This window comes from Chelonia mydas, chromosome 3, assembly GCF_015237465.2.
Source record: "Chelonia mydas isolate rCheMyd1 chromosome 3, rCheMyd1.pri.v2, whole genome shotgun sequence".
Lineage (NCBI taxonomy): Eukaryota > Metazoa > Chordata > Testudines > Cheloniidae > Chelonia > Chelonia mydas.
The window spans coordinates 198,410,756-198,435,105 of NC_057851.1; the positions used below are offsets into that span (position 1 = coordinate 198,410,756).

A 24,350-nucleotide genomic window follows, 5' to 3' on the forward strand; every position below is an offset into this window, starting at 1 on the left:
TTATCGTGTGATCCATCCCCTGTCGACCAGTCCCAGCTTTTGGCAGTTGGAGGTTTAGAGACACCCGGAGCATGGGGTTGCACCCTTGATCATCTTGTCTAATGGCCATTGATGGACCTGTCCTCCATGAACTTATCTAATTCTTTTTTTTAACCCAGTTATAATTTTGGCCTTCACAGCATCCCCTGACAACGAGTTCAATTGTAGGTTGACTGCATTGTATGAAGAAGTACTTCCTTTTGTTTGTTTTAAACCTGCTGCTTATTAATTTCATTGGGTGACCCCCTAGCTCTTGTCACGTGAAAGGGTAAATAACACTTCCCTATTCACTGTCTCCGCACCAGTCATGATTTTATAGACCTCTCTTATATCCCTCCTTAGTCGTCTCTTTCCTAAGCTGAACAGTCCCGGTCTTTTTAATCTTTTCTCATATGGAAGCTGTTCCATACTCATTTTTGTTGCCCTTCTCTTCACTTATTCCAATTCTAATATATCTTTTTTTGAGATGGAGTGACCAGAACTGCACGAAGTATTCAGTGTTTGGGCGTACCATGGATCTGTATACTGGCATTAGGATATTTTCTGTTTTATTATCTATCCCTTTCCTAATGGTTCCTAACATTCTGTTAGCTTTTTTGACTGCTGCTGCATATTGACTGGATATTTTCAGGGAACTATCCACCATGGCTGCCAGATCTTTCTTGAGTGGTAACAGCTAATTTAGACCCCGTCATTTTATATGTATAGTTGGAATTATTTTTTTTCTGATGTGCCTTTTTGGACTTTGCCCACCACACCACCAAGCAGATGATCTGGCAACAACAACCAGTTCCTCCAGCAGCAGCAGGAGTTTTAGTAGTGGTGACAGAGAAAGTGGGACAAGGAGGAGGAAGAAGAGGACATCACCAAGCAACTGATCTTACAGGAGCTATTCCTTGAGCAGCTTCAGAGTGTGCAGCACCATTTCTGGAATTGGGAAACCAGTTTCGACTGGTGAGAAAGGATCATTCTGCAGACCTGGAATGAGCAGCAGTGGTGTGAGAATTTGAGGATGGCAACGGCAGCCTTTTTTGAGATATGTGCTGAATTAGCCCCAGAGCTACAAAGGCAGCGTGCCAACATGTGGTGCCCCATAACTGTGGAGAAGCTGGTCGCCATTGTCATTTGGAAGCTAGCCACCCCCTAATGCTACTGGTCCATAGCCAACCTATTCAATGTAGGGAGATTGACTGTTGGAGCCACTGTCATACAGATGTGTGATACCATGCATAAGGTCTTGTTGCACTAGGTTATAAAGTTACTAATGCTCAGGAGATTATTGAAATCTCTATACATATGGAGTTTCCAAACTGTGTGGGGGCAACTGATGGGACGATGTGCCCATTATTTCCCCCCAACCAGGACTCAGAATGTATAAACCAAAAGGTGTATTTCTCCATGGTTCGCCAAGGGCTTGCCAACCACCGTGACAGGTTTACAGACATATGTGGTGGACAATGCAAGGGTGATCTGGAAAGGTCTATGATGCTAGGATCTTACAGAATTCAGCTCTAGTTATCTTATTGGATAAAGGATGGTTTGCCTTGAAGAGCACTACGGACATTAATGGTCTGGAGATTGCTCCAGTTGTCCTGGGAGACATGAAGCTATTCACGGGCCATTTGTATAGAAGAAAGGAACTGTTTATCAATTCAGTGTCACCTCAGTGGAATGTGGAAGATGAGGGGGTGGAAGATAACAACCTTCACACAGTCCACCTTGTTAAGTTCGAAACCATGACTAATGTCAACAAACCATTGACCGAATGTCAACTGTGGACCTCCCAGTCGAAAGAGCCACAGGATAAGCCTCCCCTTTCAGGGCCAACATACTAGGCAGATCGGACTTGGGGTAAAGATCTGCCCGTTGAATGTTGAAGGCCTCTCACAGTCCAAATGTGACTACCTAGAGAAAGACGACCAACATCACTGCTCTCACCTTCCAGGAGACCCATGTTGCAAATGAAGAAAAAGCATGTTGTACAAAATCAATGGCTATAAATTCATAGCCAGCAATTACCACCCAAAATATGGGCTTGCAATTTACATAAAGCGGTAAATCAACAAATATGTGGTCCTTCCTCCTATAGCGCACAAAGAAACAACTATAGTCTCCATGCACATCGGCAAGCTAAACATCATTAATGTATATAAACCACCGTGTGCACAGTGGCTTCAGCCAGCTCTGCAGAATGCACAGGACCCTGCTGTATTTGTGGGTGACCTTAATAATCACCACAAACAATGAAACTATGCAGCAAACAACATTTCAGGCAAAGAACTGACACAGTAGGCATTAGAAAATGATATGCTACTCCTTTTTGATGTGAATTGGCATGCCACTTTCCACTCTGCAAAACGGAGCAGAGAATACTGCCATGACCTGACACTCATCTCTAAAGAGGATACCAGCATACCGATACCTCGATGATTTCCTGAACAGCCAGCAGAGACCAGTACTGACGCATATTGGCGTTTAAATCCCAGTTTTCTATTCAAAACTGGCACTGCACTGAAACTTCAGAAAAGCAGTCTGGGCCACTTTCTCCATGACTGGGGATAATACAATCTCCTGCATTCTCCCAATGCTGAAGACTTTTGCCTACTTTACTGTGCTCCTAATCTCCACCACAAACAAGAATATCCCCTGGAGATACAGGTCATCGTACACTCCTTGCTGGACTGCAGAGAGCCAAGAGCTCCTCCACAAATATGATGGGTGTAGAGACCCAGAAATTGGAAAAGCCTTCTTGGTATCATTGGATGCAGCAAGGCGGAAACAGGTCTAAACTTCACACTCTCAAGCAGATTCTAGAAACTGCAGGGACACCTGGGGGCTGCAAATCCCACACATGCCATTAGGCTGCAGGTGAAAGTAGATAGCCTTGTTTCTAAATTTTAGGGACATCAGAACAGCCAGTGGACAAACAGCATCACAGACAAGTCCAGTATCAGCTTTGGCAGGTGACGTCCAGATGCACTCCATCATCTCTATGGTCTGGACCATTCACAAGGAAGAAAATTGATGCAGCCACAAAATTGGGGAAAACAGTGGGAAAAGATGGTATCTATCCTGAGTTCCTATATAACCTGTGTCTTCTGGCATGGAAATGGATGATGCAGCTTTTCACCAGCATCCTGAAGACCAGTGAAATCCCCTGCGTATGGAGAGAAGCCCAGGTCTTTGCACTCCAAAAGCCTGGAAAATCTGCAGCTCACTCTTCTAGTTATAGGTCTGTCTCCCTCTTGAGCACCACCTACCAGGTGAGGAAGCACATGATTCTGAACTGAATCAAGCCCACTGTGGACATCAGCCTGTCCAAGGAACAAACTGGTTTTCGACTGCACAGAAGTGGCTGCAACCAGGTCCTGGCCCTCACTACAAACATTGAGGCTGGATTCCAACGAAAACTCAAGACCAGTACCGCTTTCATCAATATGACACAGTTTGGAAGGATGGTTTGCTACTGAAAATGAGCAAAATGATTCCTGTGTGCTGATCCTCAGGTGGCTGAACCCCATGCTTAGCAACCGAAGGATGTGCATATACTTTGGAGATCAAACCAGCAAGCTGTGCATTTTGAATAATGGGCTGTCACAGGCTCTGTACTTGCTCCAACACTCTTCAATGTATACATGAGTGATATGCATGAAACGATAGTGCAGAAGTTTGTGTATCCTGATGATTTGGCACTCACAACTCAGACCTGTAGCTTTAACAAACTTGAAGTGACCCTTACACCTGACCTTAAGATCATGGAGGAGGACTTTCAAAAGTGGCAGCTGAAGCCAAATCTGAGCAAATCGGTAGTCTCTACTTTTCACATTGACAATAGAATCGCACAAAACACTTTAACTTATGAGTTTTGTGGTGAAACTGTGCATTATGACCCAAATACAACATATCTCAGTGTCATTCCTGACCACACTCTGACTTTTAATGACCACCTCAAGAAAGTAGCCTCTAACGCAAAGACTCATGTCCCCATTATTCAAAAGTTAGTGGGAACAAGCTGGGGATCAACTGCCCTGGTGCTCTGAACATTGGGCTTGGCCCTGGTGTACTCAGTTGCAGAGTACTGTGCAGCAGTGTGGACAAGAAGCTGCCATACCCAATTTGTGGATAGACCGCTGAATCAGGCCATATTAACTCATCACTGGAACTTTAAAATCAACACCTGTGCTGTGGCTTTCTGTATTAGCAAATATTGACCCTACAGCTGTCCAAGATATAACCATAGCATGAGAACTTAAACGCACTGAAGACTACCCAGAACTTCCCCTCTGGCAGATTATGGATAATATACCCCAACAATTCCAGAAATTGCCAAAGCCACTATGGACCACATGTGACCACCTCTTGTCTCTGGATCCAGCCATGGAATGGCAAAATGCCTGGACCTTCTCTTCCATTCCAAAGAAGCACATTATTACTGACCCAACAAACTGTCCTCCCGGTTTCAACCTGCCGTGCAGACTTTGGACCACAATGAACCACATCAGAACAAACCATGTAAGATGCAGCTACTTGATAACAAGTGGAAAATCAAAGATCCCCCCAACTTGCGGTGATAACATCTGAATCATCAAACACATCATAATGCAGTGTCCCAAAGATGGATTCAAAGGTGAACTGGGTGATATCCACAGCATCACAAAGGAGGCCTTGAAATAGCTTATGGACCTTCAACTGCATCTATAGGATGTTGCTGTGCAGATACCATATGTGAGAGAGTGGAGTGTGTATCTGGCCGTTTGAAAGGAAGGTTGTGGAATAGGTTGGAAGCTGCAGAAAAAAATGTGCCCACAATTATAGCTGCATGTTGTATTTTGCACAATATTTGTGAGAGTAAGGGGCGCTGAGGTGCAGAGACTTGATCAGTGGTTTGAGCAGCCAGCAAGGCATCCAATAGAAAATGGAAACCACAAAGGCAATACTCTCAGAGATGCTTATAGCTCTTACTTTGAGTCTCAGGCTTGAAAATGTGCAGTTGTATATTCAGCTGTTAATCCCTGGTGCGGGTTGGATAGATTCTGAGCAGGCAGAACAGATACTGGGAGGGAAAATAGGGAGGTAGGCATGCGCCCTCCGTGGTGCGGTCTTGAAAATGTTCGATAATCGAGGCTTTAGCATGAGAGCCAATTGCCCAGCTGGAGCAGCCACATTTTGAAAATGTGTATGCGGGAGGGGCAAAGGAACACTGTGGGCCGAGGGATGGGGCAGGGCTGGAGACTCAGAAAGGCACCTAGCTAACATCTGCCTAAAATGACCACAGGCATGAGGCATCAGGAATAGAAACTAGCATGCCAATTAGCATAACAAATTTTAAAGATAGATACTTGCATAACGAGCTGCCCGCAGTAGGATCTGCCTCTCAGTCCTGGCATGGGTTTCTGGCTGAGAGGGCATCAGGGTCCTGAGCCTGAAGAGACCATGGCTTTCCGGGAACAGCTCTTCACTGACCACCCCGTGTTCATCTTCAGATGTCTCTTGCTGCTCGGCCTTGGGCACGGGACGGGAGAGGAGGAGGGCAGCAGAGGCAGCAGCAGGGTCCACAACCTTCTTGGGTTCAGTAGTGGAGTAATTGATCAAAATCTTGTTCAGTTCCTCAAAAAATGGACAGGTCACATTTCTGCTGCCAGACCTTTTCCTGGCATCATTGGTTTGTGTACATTCTCCTGAACTGTTTGCTCTTTATCCTGCACTGGTAGGCGTCCCGGTTGTGGCCTCTCATGGACATCTGCTTAACAATGTCCACAAAAAGATCTTTATTCCGGTGGCTGGCCACAAGAGCTTGCTGCATCAACACTGCTCCCCCGATGGAGTGAGATCTAGGGTTTGGGCACAGCTCCAAGAGGGTGCATGAGACATGTGGAAAGGCTATAATCAATATTACATGGTCTGGCCAAGATTTTCAAAAGTGGCTGCCTAAAATTAGGCTCCTAAATCCATATTGGAGCACCTGAATAAAAGGCCAGTTTTCAAAAGTACTGAGCATCCAGCAGCTCCCTTTGACTTGAGTGTAGCACCTTAATGAGCCCATTTAGTCAGTACCTAAATATGAGTATAAAGCCCATTTTTGACTTTTGGCTGTAAAACATCAGTCATGGTACAAATTCTTGGGGGAGCATACTATTATGGTAGAAGATGAGTGCCCCCATGATCAGACTGCTGCCCCTTTTATAACTGGTCAGCAGTGACAGTCTCATCACCTTCTCCTCCTGATGGTTTTAGAAAATTCCAAAATCTACTGGGGGGAAATTGCAGATCTGTTACTGTGCTCTCTCTAAGAAGAAAAGTAATGGTTCCCATCAAAGATGGCCTACTTAATCCAGCTCAAGTAGAGCTGGGTGACATTATAGTGATTTTGCTGAAAAATACGTTTTGGGGGTACCAGAACTATTCGTTAATTTCACAACCTGTTTGTGGGGGGAGAATTAAATGTTTTGACCATTTGGAAATGTTTGGTTTCAACATTTTCATTTTGAAATGTTTTGTTTTGACCTTTTGTTTTGAAACAGCGTTTTGTTTTGAATTTGGCCAATTTAAACAAAACAAGGGTGAAAAACACCTAAAAACAACCAAACCAAAACAAAAAACTTGGAAAAAAAATTGTTTAGTTTTGGGTTGACCAAAAAGTTTCCGGTCAACCCCAAAAAAATGTTGGTTGCTTTGATGTGGTGAAAAAAAAAATTAAAAAAGTTTTCATTTTATTGAACTGAAATTTTTTGGAGGGTTTTTTTTTTCCTCTCTGGCCTCCAGGTCGGTCGCTAACCCCTGTCTCATTCCCTCCAGTCGTAAAAGAGATGACAGGCTCTATCAGATGCCCTAAATTCGGTTGCAAAACCCCCTATATTCTGTGGCACAAGTGGAAATGGGTCTAACAGGCTTGCATAATATCAGGGCAGTGAAGAACTGGAGAACCCAGAAGAGGAAACACTGAAGCTGAAGACTTTGTATACAAACCTGTTTTCTGCGGTACCCCAGGGTCTAAGGACACATTTCACAAGGTATAAGCAGGCAGAGAAATGTATAGGGCTTCTACTTGGAGATTTATTCATATTTTTACAAAATTAGTTTCTTAATGTATGGGCTAGGTCTGATGCCCATGTCAGGAAGGAGGTGCTGCAGTCTTTATTTAATTATTTCTCGCTGCTCAGCCTTAATGGGTTGAAGCTGCTCCACTGAGGATAAATAATTGTAAAAGTCATTGGGCCAGAGAGAGCACTCACCTGGTAGGTGAGAAACCCAGGATCCAGTCCCCCATGCTCCAATTACTTCTTTATTTATCCACAGTGGAACAGCTTCAAGAGGAGAGGCTGAGGAAGCCCTACAGCAGACTATACTGTAGCCCAGTAGCAAGAGGGTCCTCACTATTGAGGGGGCAGATTACTTGTTCAGATCCCATCTGCCCCTCAGTTGGTGAGGGGACTTGAACCAGAGGTCTCCCACATCCCAGATGAGTACCGTAACCACTGGGCTAAAAGTTATGAGCAGAGGGCGCCTATCTCAGTGAGAGTGGCAGGGATTAGGACACACCCCTTGGCCAAATACCTCACATTGGCTAGTTTAGGCAAGGAGCCACCCAGCATGCTGGCTTTGTGAATCCCATTCTGAGGCACCTATCTCTCCCCATTCATTGTATAGAGAGCCTAGATGCCTAGCTCAGGTTTGTGAATCCCAGTGATTTTCTAGGTGCCAAAAAGTTGGGTGTGGCAATGCTGTGAGTCACCCCATCTAAGGTCCTTTGTGACTCAAGCCCTAGATATTTACAATAATTCCCAAAAGAGGAGTGGGGTGAGTTTTGACTGGCAAATTAAATCACTTGTTCCTTAGTTCCTCCCCTTTGTTCTCCTGCAATAAAACAACCACTGTGGAAGCCATAAGAGAGCGTGGCCAAATTATGGACCGTAACCTTAGAGCAATGGCTATTAGCCAGGATGGGCAGGGATGGTGTCCCTGGCCTCTGTTTGCCAGAAGCTGGGAATGGGCAACAGGGGATGGATCACGTGATGATTACCTGTTCTGTTAATTCCTTCTGGAGCACCTGGCACTGGCCACTCTCAGAAGACAGGATACTGGGCTAGATGGACCTTTGGTCTGACCCAGTATGTCAGTTCTTATGTTCATTGGCATCTCCCGCTGCTGCATCTTAAGTACAAAATAGATAATTTAGAGGATCCTCCTGATACCTGGCAACGAACTGGATATTCTTTGGTATCAGGGCATTAATCTGATATGAAAGTGATTCAGATAAGCTTCATTTTGCATTAATGAAAATCACATTTGTTAATACAATGCACAAAATCTCTCCTTACCAGCTAGTTTCTAAAATACTTAAGTTGCTTATTTAATGAATTATGTGTGAGCGGTTTTCATACGTGAAATTTGTAAAGTATCAGATGAGTGAGTTTGCTTTCAATCATACTATGTAGAAGTTGATTACCATGATATGATGCAGTAATGTTGATGCCAAGGCAAGGCACGACTGCTCCTGAGATTCAGCCTAAGTACCAGTGTATATGTCATAACTGGAAAGAATAAGATAACATAGGACAATGATGAGAAGTGTGACTGCCTTTGTTCTCCATGTCCATGTTACATTATAAAAGAGCACATCTAGGGGGTGATGTTACTGGAAATACTGTGTGGGAAGCTGCATCATGCCAGTCTTTCTTCAAAAGCCAAAATGGAGGGTTTTTTTAAAAATGTAATGACAACAGACAATGTTTATTACCCTTATTTTTAGTGTTTACAGTCATCAAGGCTAAGGGTGAATTCCTGCGTCTTCTTATAATATTGACTTTCATACTTTGAAGGTGGTCACATTACACTGTATTCCTGCCACCAACCTCTTTTTGTACATTACTACTGTTTAGTTTAAAGTTTGTGTAGGACTCTAGTGGATTAGGAAGCCTTTGAGCAGATCCGAGATTTGAGTTTAAATCCTAGTCCTTCCACAGACTTTCTGTGCAACTATTGCCAAGTCACTTAACCTCTTAAGTTACCCCCTCTGTAGAAATTAGAAATAGTAGACAGTTCAGAATGCTCTGTTTGCTTATTAAGATGTGCACTGGCTATCAATTCCTTTCTAGGTGAAATTTAAAATGTTGTTTTGGACCTGTAAAGCCTTGGTTATTTTAGAGACCTCTCTGTGTTGTACAGTGGCAGTTGTGTTCAGCTCAAGTGCTCTGACGAACATCCTCCTGGTTTAAATGGAAGCGGGACAGGAGTTAGGGGATTCTTGATGATGTGCCCTTGACTCTGGAATCCACTGTCCCCGCTTTGTTCTGCAGAGCAGTGGTGACTTTCATGACATGCCATGACACAAGTCTTTTCCAAAGACAAAGCATGCAAATTTTCAGCCCCAAAGGTAATGTTATAGCCATGTGAAAACAGGAAGTTATAATGGGAACGATTTTGTATTTTTGTAACATTTGCTGTCAGAAATAATGCTATAATTCCACCCTAAAAAGCTACAATAAAATGACATTAAGGTTGCAAAGACCAAACAAGTGGAGAACATCACTGGATGTTCCGGTAGCTGTTCTCTTCAGTCTTGTCTACTTGTCCCCAAGTCTATGATCCTAAATGTTCAAAAATATTTCAAAATGATATAAATAATACTGACATTTACAAAATGTAACCATTTGGCCTTCTCTTCTCAGATTCACTTTGCACACAGTATGTTTTGCAGTAGGCTAGAATTAAAGAATTAGTGTAATTTTTATGAGATTCTGAGCAGAAACACTACAATAGAATGTTTAATGGCCCAATTCTAATAAATCTCAAAACATAATAGAGACATTAGCGAGGAGAAAAATATTTAATGTTTTTAATTTTATCTTTAATAGGACTGGTGAAAGATATTCATTAAAAAGGACTTGTGGACAGGATAATCATTGCACATCAGGAATTATATTAAACATGATATAGGCGCTGCATATAAAGATTTAGATCAGCCTTTCAAAAAGTTAAGAGCATTTGTTTATTAAAAGAAATATTAGAATGCATTGCTTTCTGGAATTCGCTGGATCCTGTCGCATTAGCGTGCCTCAGTTACATAAAAGGGATTCCAGCTTACTCTTTTGTTAACTCCGCAGACCTGTATGAGATATTTTTTCCCTGCAGGAAAAAAAAAGAACGAACGGAAATGGGAAAGGCTGTGAGCATGGTTGAGTGGGACTAATGCTACTCAGTACTCTTTCCAGTCTAATTAGAGGTAAATAGGTGTGCTTTTTATGAAGAGAGAACCAGAATAAGAGGAGCTCATGAGGGATGGATACTGAAGCCCTAACAGCTTTTCTTTTTTTACTGGAATTAAATGCTAGCCATGATTCACACTATTAAAGCTGTACTTACATAACAAATCAATATAAATAGCCTGACATCTTTAGGTGGCTTAAATTTATTTTATATATTTAATTAATATTATTTTTAATGAGCAACGAAGCTTCTAATGAACAGCTAGGTTACTAAGAAACTCCAGGGCCAGAATTAATAGGGAAAGGCTAGTCACATAATCTTAACATAGTTTACTTATGGTAGAACCTTGCTAATTCATATTAATAATTAGACAGACCATTGTGAATTACTGAATGTTCTGACTCTGTAAATGAACAAATAATTTTAGATAAGTAATCATACTGCACCACAAAGTGTATTTTATTGATTTTGTTTGACAGTTTTGTTTCCTTTTAATTATTTTTCATAATATATTGAATATACATCATGCAGTATGTTGTGTAGAAATACACAAAACCTTAAAACATCTGCTATTAATTTTTTTTGAGAGAGAGAATAGGGGAGAGACTGCCATTTTGGTTGCCAGCTGTAATATGTTTGGATTAGCACACTGCAGTTTAGCAAGGCTCTATTGTGCAGTAGCCACCATTAAAAAGTGAACATTTACTAACAGTTCAATCTGTAGTACTGAGGTAATACAGAATATCTGTATAGTGTACTTAGAATAGGAAATAACTGCAGTACCCCAGTTACTGGGGTGAAGTAATTGTTAGTAAATGTTCACTTTTTAATGGTGACCACTGTCTATGATAATATAACATAATATTCCTTTGATATTAAAAATACAGAAAATAAAAATGAGAAATCAGTATGAGATAGATGAATATTTTTTACATTGTGAAGATGCTGGCAAACATAAATAGGTACAAGTATAACCCCTGATTCAAAGCCCATTGAAGACAGTGACAGTCTCTTCATTGACTGTCGTGGGGTTTTGATCACATCCATTGGGAGTGTTATTTTGATCAATAGGAAAAACCCCTATCCAATTCAATGGTTGTTTTTCCTGAATGAGGATCACAAGATTGGGTTTATAGTGCAGTGTACTTATGTACTATTATTAAATTATAACAGTATTTTAAATGCGAATAAATCTATGTAGGATTTGAAATCAAATGTTTAACTATTTCTTAGCAGAATTATTGCCAGTTTAACAATAATCCCAGTGTTCTTTTAAAAAATTATAAATATCTGCAAATTTCCTTCTCTGATTTTTATATTCCCATTGAAAGAAGCTTGAAATAAATGTCTTCCTCTCAACTAGTGAATTGTATCATTTTGTAATCCTGCTTCAATAAAGTAAATCATAGGGCCTGGTTGAATATCCCTTGAAGTCAACTGTAATCTCTGTTGATTTCACTAGGCTTTGGATCAGGACAACAGTAGCAGAATGTAGGGTTGTCAATTTTCTAATTCCAGAAAACTGAACACCATTGCACTGCCCCGTCCCTTCCCCCGCACACTGCTCCGCCCCTTCCCCGAGGCCCCACCTCTTCCAGAGGCACCGCTGCCCGCTCACTCATTCTCTCCCCCCCCCTCCCCCCCGTCGCTTGCTCTCCCCCACCCTCGCTCACATGGTCATTTTTACTGCAAGGCCCAAAAAGACATATTTATTGTTTTGACAGATATATTATGCTAATTTCAGGTTTTATTTGTTAAAGGACACCAGAGCTGTCAGCAAAATAGTCAAAAAGGATAATTTTTTAAAAAATGAAATTTCACAAAGATTTTCATGATTCTTTCCCTCCCCTCTTCCCATTTTTCATAACCAGCTCCATGGTTTTTTTCACTAAAGTTATTGTAATTGTATGTGTGGAATTAGGACCACACATTATCACAGCAGCAATGGGTGGCCCACTCCTGAAGCCCAAATACAAATCCATAGAGCACAACCAAAGAAATGGACACCTGTCCAGATACCTGTATAAATAAATCTGTAGAAACTGACTCCCCCACCTACATGCAGGTATACACATGCGTTCATGTGTACACATCTAGCATGCACTAACACATATACTTCCACATTATTTATTATTACAATGATTGTTTAATGCCTAGAGACCCCAACTAAAATCAGGGCTCCAGGGTGGTAGGTGCTGGACATAAAAAGAGAGAGTCTGCAACAAAGAGTTTATAACGCAGCTAGACAAAGATGGGGAGAAAAGTACGATACATTGGCTCTTCTGCAATTACTAGTCAACAACATTCAGTTTTTAAGAAATAATACATTTCTTTTAGATTTCCCTTCTCTTTTAAAAACGTGTCATGAAATGAATACACACATATTTTATGTCATCAATTTTTTTGTGTGCAAGCCAGCAAAAGGAATAAAAGTCAAAGAGTTAGGCTGCAAATTTTATTCACGCAGGTATACACACATGCGGCAATACACACACCTCCCTACACAGAGACCATCTCTTACACACATACAGTGCATGCATGCACACGCTTGCCTACACAGTGATGCTTTTTCATACACTTTTCCAGGTGCTGCCTAAATCACTCAGCCAGGAAGGGAGGAGGGTGGGCTGGAGGGGAAAAGATGTTGGCGGGGGAGAGGAGAGAAGAGGATGGGGAGGGAAAGAGGCAAAAGACGAGAGCAGGGTGGGGTGAGAGGAGGCAGTGAAGGAGAGATGAGTGGGCGTGGGGGGGTATGTGGGGTGGATGGGGATGCAGGGGGAGGCAGAAGGATACAGGTGCATGAGGATGTGGGGGACACAGGGGTGTATAGGGACATAATGGGAGTGCAGCAGTGTATGGAGGTGAATGAGGTGCAGGGCTGTGGGAGGTGAGGAAGGCTCTGGGAGGTGGAGAGGATGGGTGGGAGAGAACTGAAAGGGGTACAGGGCTGGGATGGGTAGGTGTGGGGAGCAGGACGGGATGGGGGGTTGGGACGGGGAGGGATGCCTTGATGGGTGTGTGTGTCGGGGTGGGACAGGAGGGATGCAGTGACGGAGGATGCGGGTGCGGTGGGGTTGGGACGGGGAGGGATGCAGTCGGTGGGGATGGGGGTGCAGCCCCATTCCCAGCACTCGGAGACAGGGATACACATACCTCCAATTCCCGGGGGCTGGTGATGGGGTGACAAACCGTGGTTTGCTGCAGAGCACGCGCTGCAGCTCGAGCCCAGCCACAAGAGGAGCGCGAGGAGAAGAGGGCAGGGCCGCTGCGGGAGAGGCACACACCAGGCGACCCCTCAACAGCTGTCTGCTGAGCGCTCACGACAGTTCCTACCCTGCTAGTGACCCAGCCAATGGGAGCTGTGCCGGGCAGCATGCACACCCACCGTGGCAGCCCCTAAGGCTAGGAGCTGGACATGCTGTCTGCTTCCTGACCCGGGAGCCACACGGCATGGTGGCTAGCAGAGAGCCCGCCAGCCCTGCTGCACAGCGCCACAAAATGGACAGGGCCCAGTCAGCAATGCCAAAACCGGACACCTGGTCACCCTAGCAGAGTCCCAAATCACTGAATTATCCACGGAATACCTGAAATACATGGATAAATAAATGTTCAGTGAGTAGTGTTTTTGTGCAAGGAATTAAACAGTACTCCTGCAGTAGTTCTGCTGTAATGTATTTCTGTTTTCTTGTTCCATGATTGTAAATAAGTTACAAGCCCTGTAAAAAAAAAAAAAAAAAAATTACAAAACCAGTTAAAAATTTGTATATAGACAATTTAATTTTATTGTTTGCCTAGCCATGCAATATAGCTTTTTATCTCATTTAAATCAGGTGGGGTTGGTAGCAAATTTTCAGTATTATTTTCTTCACTGTGAATTTCATTTTCTGGTCTCATCATAATCTCATTGTAATTCAGCATCTCACAAGTCAGTCTCTCTCTCTTTCTTCCATATATATGATTCACTGAATAACTTCAGTTTCAGTCAATTAAATTGTAGTCGCAGTGCCACAAGCCCAGCAACATCAGGGTCAGTAACCCTGCTATTTATTTCCAGCAGGGTTGACTTTTTGAGTACTTTTTACAATTGTCTTTTTTTACTTTGGGGGATGTGGTGTTTGTTAGCAAGTTTTTTAAAAAGTCGTCTTCCATTGAAAATAAGACATCTTTTGGAAGGTACTTGCTAAATCCTTTGTTTGTATAGTCATAAATAATACTCTACCATAGACTTAACCAACCTTTACTGTGTGGAGAGGCTGGTTCTCAGCATATAGGGAACGTGATTTTTTTTCGTGATTGTCACTTGTCATTTTTCACAGATCAAAAATCTTTATCTAATGTGTCACCATTACAAGCTTCCATTATTTTCTATTCATGCAGACTGTCTCTGAGTCTAGATCTTGACCAGAGTTTTTTATTTTCAGCCACCTTTGATGTCACTACTTGTTGTAACCCCATTTCCATAATTCTGATCAGCACTGGCTGCTGAAGATGTGATTTTCAGTAGATTTATAGGACCAGATTTTCAAAATTGCACACATATCCTGCACTCTTAATGTCTGCACCTTCATAACACACAGTTGTGTGCAGAAATTACCAGAAATGGCCATTTGCATACACATATGTTCTGTGTGCATTTGCAGTTATGGCAATTACATGTTCAAGTTAGGCACATAGTTGTACATGCCTAAATGTCATATAAAACTTACCCATGTTTTCTGTGACAGAATAAGAATTTTCCTCTTGTGCTTCTTAAATGTCCTTGCAACTGAGCAAAGGCTTTAACTATTTAAATATAGCACTTAGTGTCAATGCGAAAACATACATAGCTGGGGGGCAACCTAATGATAACCTATGGGTCTAATACAATGAATGCTTCAGATTAAATAGAGCTGTATATGTCATCCAAAAGATAATAACCAGTGGTGTGTTGCTGAATAGCTGAGCTGCTGCATTCTAAACTTGAAATTCTTGAAGGGTCAGAAACGTCCTTCCTAGAAATGAGCTACAATATTTAAGCCTAGAGTCTGATGGGATAGGACACAGTCTTCTGACCAGCTCTAGGTGGGCATTTTTAGCAGCTGTAGCTATTTGTATAACTACAAGGAACGCAGAAGGACACGATGATTGTAGGGCAGTCACCTTGATTAAGGGCGAAGTTATGGACATTGTGAGTGCTTTGAAACACTTCCTTCTCTGCATCAGCTAACTTCCATCTTTCCATGCAGCTGTTCTTCAGCTAAGTGCCAATGACTCCCAAGCCATACCTAAAACTTTGCCAACCCTATAGCTCAACTGTAGATGTTCTAAGTAATGTCTTGATGAGACTAACAAAAGCCCCCAAGCAAAAGTTTACCACGTAGCTTCCATAGGTGCTGAAACTAGAAGTGCTGGGGGTGCTACCACACCCCCTGGCTGGAAGTGGTTTTCATCATATACAGGGTTTACAGTTTGGTTCAACAGCTCTCAGCACCCCCACTATACAAATTGCTGTAGCACCTGCGGTAGCTTGAAATGTGCTTGTTATCTTTAAACACATTGCAGTAGTGCTGAATACTTTGAGTGGTCACTAGCATAAAAAAAATGGAAAATATCATTCACTACAAAGGCAACCAAATGATTTTTGAACACAATAAAATTTCCCCTGCAGTGCTCTCAAGTGAAATTTGCTATTTCCATGTGCAAGTCGAGCTATTTTTCACTTAATAATCACAATTTACATTTGAGCCAATATGAGCTGTATGAATAACGGCCACATGTGTCAGTCAATTCAGGCCAAGATTTGTTGCAACAGCACAGGTGTTTGTCATACCAGATGACCAGTGATAACACTGGGAAGTGGGGGAAGCAGAGTGTATAAGAGTGATGGCACACTCCAACATTTGGGGGGTTTTACTTTCCACCAGTGAGAAGGGTCTGGCAGACCCACTACTATTCACCTGGCTACATCCCACCTCCTAGATCAAGCTTTGCCAATCTTGAAAGGCTGCATGTCAGAACAGCGATGGTTTCCATAAATGGTACCGCATAATTATAGGCTTACGGCGTATAAACAGGTGAGGAAAATTGCTTGGAATATTTTGGGTTATTTCAAATTCTGAACATTTGAGAACTGATATAGTATCTCCAAGATGTACCTGATCAGCCAGGTTTTGCATATTTACTGTATTTTAAAAATCCAATTTTTGTCAAAAATATGGTTAAAACTTTTAAAAAAAATCTTGCTTGGCTGTCCACTGAATTGCACTCTGTATAGGCAGCCATGCCCAGTGGTGTGGGCGTTAAACTTTACCACCCAGGAACTACACCCACTGTAAACTTCTATTTCAGTTATGCTAGCTGGTTCTGTGAGCTGAGTGTTATGCTCCAAAATGGAACAACAGTCTACCCTGCACGTACTCTCTATCTGGCTAACTGCATAAAGTTGGTGTGAGTGGCTGATGTAAACTATAGCAGCCTGGAAGCTGAGCTGATCTAAAGTGCAAAGCTAGTATGGCTCCTCTGAAGAGCAACGCCTGAGTTGGTTGAAATATGGATTTTTCTGTGTTCCTCCTTAATCCCAACTTAAAACAGAGGAAAAGTACTCCTAAGTACATTAACAACCTCAGAGTTTGGGGCTCTGATGTGCCAGTCATCTATTGGCGTACTTGGAGTGCTAAGTGAGGAAGTTGAGAATATTTAGGGCCTGATCCACATCCCACTGAAATCAGTGGAAAGACTCCCATAGAGTTCAGTGGAGTTTGGTCAGGTCCTTAGTGAACCATACTGTTGTGGCTGACCCTAAAAGGGGGGCATTTTATTGTATTAATGGTCGATTCACAGCTTAAACATGAGATTCTTCCAACGAGACTGCCTTTTATAAAGATATGAAAGTCAACGTCAAGAGATCCAAACTAATCCTGCTGTTTTAGACAGTGAATTATGACACCCAAACACACCCAGACAAATTTTCCTGAGTGATAAATTTGTTGGGATTCTGAAATAAAGAGAATTGGGTGTGTGGGAAGCTGGAGGGAAGAGTGGGGAGAGCGGGAGTAGGAATAAGAAAATAACAGACCCTTGCTTTTTACTTTAATTTGGTTTTATTATTGCTGCTATTATAAAAGGTTTTTTTAAGTGGACAACTGAACATCAAGCGGGGACTCTCTGTCAACATGGATAAATAACTCTAGCTGCAAGCATACTGGTAACTTGTGCCAATATTTTCAAACGGCAGTTAGGTACCCAGACCCAATTGATTCTTGGCAGGAACTGGGTGCCTAACTACCCTTTGTGCCTTTGAAAAGCCACCAGACATCACCACACACACTCCTTGGTCTCATCTCAGAGCAGAGCCAAAAAATTGGTAGCATAAGGCAATATAGCAATGGTAGAAATCTTATAGTATTTATCTATACAGGTTGTTTTCTACATTTGTTTAAATTATATTAACATGATTCTATTCTAGAAAAAAAACTGTCTCAACAGACACAAAATTCAGATCATTTAATAAACTGAAGGAAGAGGTTTTTCCTGGGTAGTTTAATGAGTCAGTAAGTCAGCCATTCCCAAAGTGTAGGGTGTACCCCAAAGACAAGCCAGCTTGGGGGACAAAAGGGCCTTTCAGCTGTCCTCCAGAATCCCAGCTTGCTTGCTTGCTTTTTTTTAGGTACATTTTTGTCTGTTGTGGTTGTGAAGAAAACCTTGAAAGCATGACCTAAGTGTGCGCAGTGTTTGCCAGGGAGTCTGAAACTATAGCGCTGAAGTACGAACGGCCATATTCATTACAGTTGGTGCTAACTCAGATGCCACTGATGACACTTTAAATGCCAACATTGTTAAATATACTACTGTTCATTGAAGCATGAGAAAAAGGAGGGGCTATATCATATTAAGAAAATCTACATAGCCTTACAACATCAGTGTTAAAAAACTATAAGTTGGGACACAGACACATACACACACACACACACAGATTGGCTTAAAAATCATGAGATTTTAAAATGTAATGAATATTGGGTTCTTTTTATTTACCTTTTGTGTGTGTGTGTCTTTATAATACACTTGAGTCATATTTTCAAGCTTTTCTCTACAACTATGATGGCTATTTTCCTTTTTTTATTTACTTATTTAATGAAAGCTAAAATTCTTCCACACTCATGGAAGTCCAGCAGCTGAGACGAAGAGAAACACAAACTATCACAAAATTCATGGTGAAAATCACAAGACTTCACAACATTATACTATCTACTCTGCATGATTGCTCATTTTGGACAGATCTTTAACAACTTATGGTGGGTTTGAGGTAGGGATGTGATTGGTTTAATTTTCCTGAAAGAGGGGCTCATCTTTCAGTGCAGCAGTGGGTGGTAAAAATGAGTGTCATGTCTATATTCCTTTTTCGGAGTATGCCTAAATGGCTAATAACCTGTGCCTAGCAGAATACGGGCTCTGTTGAGAGATCTGTAGTTCCTATTCTCTTTTTTTATCATTCACTACAGTTGCCCATTACTCAGATGTCATGGGACTTTTTTGATGTGATAAAGTTCTTATTAACCTTTAATTATTTCTGTCATGGTTTCTTGTTGTGGATGCTGAGCTTGGCATTCTCAGTGTAAAAGTACCTCACAACTTTCAAAGTCTTTAGATATTTTTTTTTTTTTTTACATGTTCACATCCAAGGAAAGATCTAATGTCTTGGATGTGTGGATGACTTAAGTGGTGCAAGTGCGGACAAGGGTCAGTGTGCTGTCCTCATTTCTTTTTTTTTAAAGTATCAGTAAGCATCAGAGAGCTACTGCTGCTTCAGAATTCTTGAAAAAAACATTGTCATGTGAAAGTGGTGTATAGCAGTACATTAAATAAGAGTCTGGAGACTAAAAATAGATGGGTTTTGGAAGGGAATCCATTTACATGCAGATTTCAGAAATACCACATTTTTATTTCCCAGGATTGGCCAACTTTATCTGCTCATTTTTATCATGTGTCTCTCCCCTCCCCTTTAAATTTAAAAAGATTCAACTCCTATTGCATAGGATGCCAGTAGATAATTTTCATTTTTCTCCCCTTCATCTAATATAGGTTACACATCACAGATGAGGCAGAACAGACTTTATGTATTGTTTGTCAATGAAAGGAGAGAACAGCTTCCTAGCAACAAAAAGGATGTCACATATTGTCTTCAAAAGGAGACCATTTCACCCCATCTAGTTACAAATGCCTTCCAATGATAGCTTCTATAGATATAAAAGCCTACCAGCAGGGGATCCCCCCTTAAGAAGTGACCACGTTTTAAAATCGGTTATGCCCCTGGCAAACAGTCATCTTGTACATATTTAGCTTGATCATTTTGGCAGGTTATGAAAGACTAAATGGTGCAAACACATGTGGCAGATGCTGTTCTCATGATAGTTGAGGAGCCTCTGAGCTTCTGTTGGTAGCATGCCAGGTTCATCTTGTACACTGAAGAGCATTATACTTTCAAGCTTTCTACAGCTTGCCCTTAGGGACTACTGTTGAAGTGGTAATAAAATTTAAAATGAGCCTCAGAAAGTCAACTTGTTGGTTTGGCTTCAAGTGAATCGTTTTCATTATTAAACTTCAATTTAATGGAACATGTGTTGTATTCTGAGAGAGTAAATCTAAATATGGTTGTTAGAAAGGTGATTCTGTCTTAAGGATAAATATGCACTGCCAGAAAGGGAAGAGAATTGCTTATATATTAAAACACTCTGTGGTGGTTGCATTTCTCCATTTGAAATAAGGTAAAGGAAATTTTGTATTAAATAGCTGGCTATTAGTAACCCCTGTACAACCAGGTTGAAAACATAGACAAGAAATTGTCCACTTCCAGAGTAAACACATTTTTATTTGAGCCAAATACTGCAGGTTGCTGAAAAATTTCAGGCCGTAAGCTCTGAAATTTGGAAATGCTGTGATGAACTGTACAAGTATGAGTACCTGAAGATGTAGTTATCAGCTGAACTGGTAATAACAATAATACTCAGTATCCTCAAAGCATTGTACACACATCATTTAATCCTCATAACATCTCAGTGAGGTATGTAAGCAGTTTCATACAGGCAGGGTGTTTAAAAGACTAGCCTCAATCACAAGATGAAATCCATGTCAGGGCCAGAATTAAAACGTGGGAATTCCAGGCTCCCAGGTCTGTGCTCAGATCACTATTTCTTGCTCAATGGATATTTCTCTGTTAAAACAGATTTACCAGTAATAATTGCACAACTAAAACTAAGATGCCAGGTGAAAATACAGGAAAAATATTTGGCTACAGGGCCATGCATGCCAGTGTAATGTGAGCATCTTTAATTATCTTGGTGTATCTTTTCTTGTGCCCCTCCTATCTTGCTTTGCAATCTAACTGTTGACATTAAATGGAAAATGTTTTGAGATGAGTTAGTTGTTTAAATGTTTTGGGAAACTCTTCATTTCTATGTATGTATCTTATAGAGATATGACAAATACATTTTAAAGTACATTTTTAAAAGCGGCTCTTAGAGCTGAGTTCAGCTTTTGTAAGATTTCAGCCCCAAATATAGAGATGAAATCAGTCTTGGTAATGTGCTAGCAGTGTGCTGCAAGATGCTCCTATGTCTGTCAAAATGGAAAGGTAAAGATGAACAGCAGTGGCAGTAAATATTTATATTGTGGAAATGTCCTTCATTCTGTTTGAGGCCCTATTGTGCTGGGTGCTGTACAAACACAGAAAAGAGACAAGCCCTTATCCAGAGGGCTTACCATCTAAAGAAACACCCAGAGGGAAGGAGATGGGGGTATAACACCCAAGTGGATGGGTATGATGAAGAATTAGAACAGCTCTGTTAGTTACATACTGTGGTGTTGATTGAGTCATTAATATCTGAAGTCCAATGAAGCTTTTATTTATAGAAAAGTTGCTGATAGGAAATATCACAATTCAACATTTATAAAAGGTTGGCTTCCTTTTAGAAAGCAATTGAATGCTGGTTTTCTGTGGAAACTGTTATTAAAATTATGTAATTTGAGTTTTTATTCTAGAAATTAATATATTTATTGTGAGGACATTCGGCCAAATCCCATCAGAGTTACACATGCAATATTGCTTACTCATGAGAGCAATCCCACTGATGTGAATAGACTACAAGCTTCCAGTGACACTGTTCACGTCTAAGGACTGTGGTCATGATTTTGCAAACATGCACATGCTTAACATCAGTGAGATGACTGAAATGAGCAAAGTTAAGGATTTGCGTGTTTGCAGGATCAGGCCCTATTTGTCTGGTACCCAGTTTAATAATAAGTTACACTGATTCTTTTGGTCCTATTCTTTCTTCAGTGGGTCCTTTTAACTTCCATTAACATTAATGAGAATTGCATGCACACATCAAGCAGAGAATATACCTCGTGTAATCTACAGATTATTGACACCACCACAATTATTTTTCGTTATATAGGAAATAGAAATAAACAGCCATTTTCTGTGTCATCCAGTTGCCTCTAGCTGCATTTACAGTATCTACTTATATATCTTGTTATGGCCTTAATGATAAATAGATACTTACATTTTTCTAACTTTTCACAGAAAAAGTGTAATGAATGCTTTCTATCAATAGATATAATATAAATGTTAAGATAGTTCCTCTTAAGATAGATTCAATTTAGCTTTAGTGCACTAGTGGAAAGAACATATTGCAACACTGTGGTGGCCTGTTTTTCTGGCCTTTATTAATCCAGAAACCTTAATGATGAACAACATTTGTGTCATTGTCTACACAAATTTAATTTGTTTATGCAGGAGTTCAGTTAATCCTGCAATCTGCTTTTCTCAAATGAGGACAGATAATGGAGACACCGTTCTTTACAGGTCTTCAGGCTTTTAAATTCTGATAAAATCAGGATTCTTCACTGGGTCTTGCCACAGCTCTGAATTAAGCCACTTTAAATGTAATTACTGAAGCTGGCTGTACATCAGGAACATCCATTAAAAGAATTGATTGACCATGCTGTTACGGGAGGCATTTTATGAACAAACGATCATGATGGGTCCAGAACTGTAATTTATAAAAGCAAAAAAGCAGGTAAATACTTTATTAGTGGTTAATGAGAGGTTCACTGGATAACTAAATTTCTTCTTTTTCAACCAGCTATTTCAGGGAACCTTGGTCCATGGCCATCTATCACGATCGGTTTATTGATCTTAAGAAAGAACTGCGCCAAATCCTAATATCCAGCCAGGTAAGAAAAATGACTAGCAATTGCATTTTATTATTGGAGTAAGTCGTTATTGTTGAGCACTTCTTTTTTTTTTGCTCCCATATTCTGCCTTAAATTTCACTTTTTTCTGTTTAATTACTCACTTTGGAAAGCCTAAATAGACATAGTCTATGCAGCATAAGGAAGATTCAGTAAATACTGGAAATTGCTCATTTTAATTATTTTTACAAATCTCAAAGTTGCTGGTAATGTTTTTTTCATCGTTTACCTTTCTCCATTTTCCTATGCAGCATTTTTATACCCCTTATGTGTTTTCTAGTGCAAACTTGCCACTGAGACTTGGAATTCCCATTTCTTTAGTTAACACTGCTTTCCATACAGTTTTGTTCATTTTTTTACATAATGATATAAAAGCACTGTACGAACCATCCTAAAATTTCAGATCCTGTGAGATGTAAATCTTTCTATAAGTACCTATGGGCACAAGCTACGTAGTTGATAAAGTAACACAGAATGGCTTTTCAGTGATAGATGAAATTCCCAAATATAGGGGTGGGGAGAAATTAAGACATTTGCTAATGTCATTTGCACTGTTGACCGGAGCATAAATTCATAGTAATTTCTCCATTTTTTCCTCTCCAAGTGTCTGACTCAAAACCCATTGAAGCCAATGGACAGGCTGCCACTTGATTCAGTGGACTTTGGATCAGTACCTAAAGACAAAGTTGTAAACATATAATTGTCTCTAAACAGAATTTTTTCTCTACAATCTAAAGCTTGCTGCTGCCTAGTGGGTGGTTTAGTGCCATTCTACCGTATCCCTCCACATACCCCCTTCGCTTCTGTTTTACATATCGAAATTCTATATTGCTGCACTACTTTTTAATGGATTGCTGCAATTACCATACAAAATTGTTAACTGTGTATTGAGGTAACATCACACTAGTCCCTAGGAAAGGTTAAAATAAAATACAAAGGTGCTAGATAGTATTGTCTCTTCTGTTGTCATAATATGAAGAGTACTTAAGTGAAGTATTATTTTTAGATTTTCTTGAAAACAACTTACAAAGAACAGAAAATTAAATTCTAAGCAAAAAATTGTGCCTGAAGGTAGTGATTTTCTGCCCTGTTTCAGCAGTGCTTCCTGTATTGTAATGTGAACAACTTATCTCTTACGTGCTATCTGTTTTATTGTCTACGGACAGCCTGGAAATGGTGTCTTACGTATTTCAGGATTACTGAATCAGTCATGCAAACTGTCTCTCATGTGAGTTAGTCATGACACACACACGCAAGTAGTCCTGTTGAGATCACTGGGACTACTCCTATGAATCAGGATTACTCACATGAGAGAGGGTTTACAAGATCAGGTCCTATATCTGACAGGGTGAATGCACATTTGTCATTCCCCTTGTCTGTTTTTATTCTAATTCCCTTCACACAGATTCTGATATTTAGAAATACTAAGTTTAGTAAATATGTATCTCCTATGTCTGTTTGTACAGTACTGAGCACGCTGTCAAGTGCTTAATAAATACATACTGCTCCGTTGGAATATATCAAGTGTCTTTTAAATTGTCATTATATAATTTGGGAGCAGGAGGACCAGGACCTTTACTACCTGTTGCTCATATTCCAGTTGACCAAGGCATTCAAATAAATGTTCAGTCAAATGCAAAAATAAGTAACATAATAAGTAAAAATGTTTAACTAGCATTGTTATAGTTGAGATTGTAAACTACAAAAGTCAGGAATTTTAAGTTCTGATTACCATAGAAAATGGAACTCAATTAAAATGTAACAAGACATACAGTAAGAGAAACTAAGACATGCATAAGAGCCAAGTTAGAATCATTGTGTGGACCATGTCTGTGAACTTGCGTGTTTAAATTCTCAGCCATAACATTGTATTTATT

General features: G+C 40.6%; 1 protein-coding gene across 2 annotated transcripts in view; it reads left to right on the forward strand.

The window, feature by feature from the left end:
- CFAP61 (cilia and flagella associated protein 61) overlaps nt 1-24,350 on the forward strand; it is a 209,196-nt gene that overhangs the window by 181,970 nt on the left and 2,876 nt on the right. For both annotated transcript variants that reach the window (XM_043544114.1, XM_043544115.1), the window contains exon 26: nt 22,365-22,455. In XM_043544114.1, the coding sequence (XP_043400049.1) occupies nt 22,365-22,455 (91 nt within the window). The remainder of the gene's footprint in view (nt 1-22,364; nt 22,456-24,350) is intronic.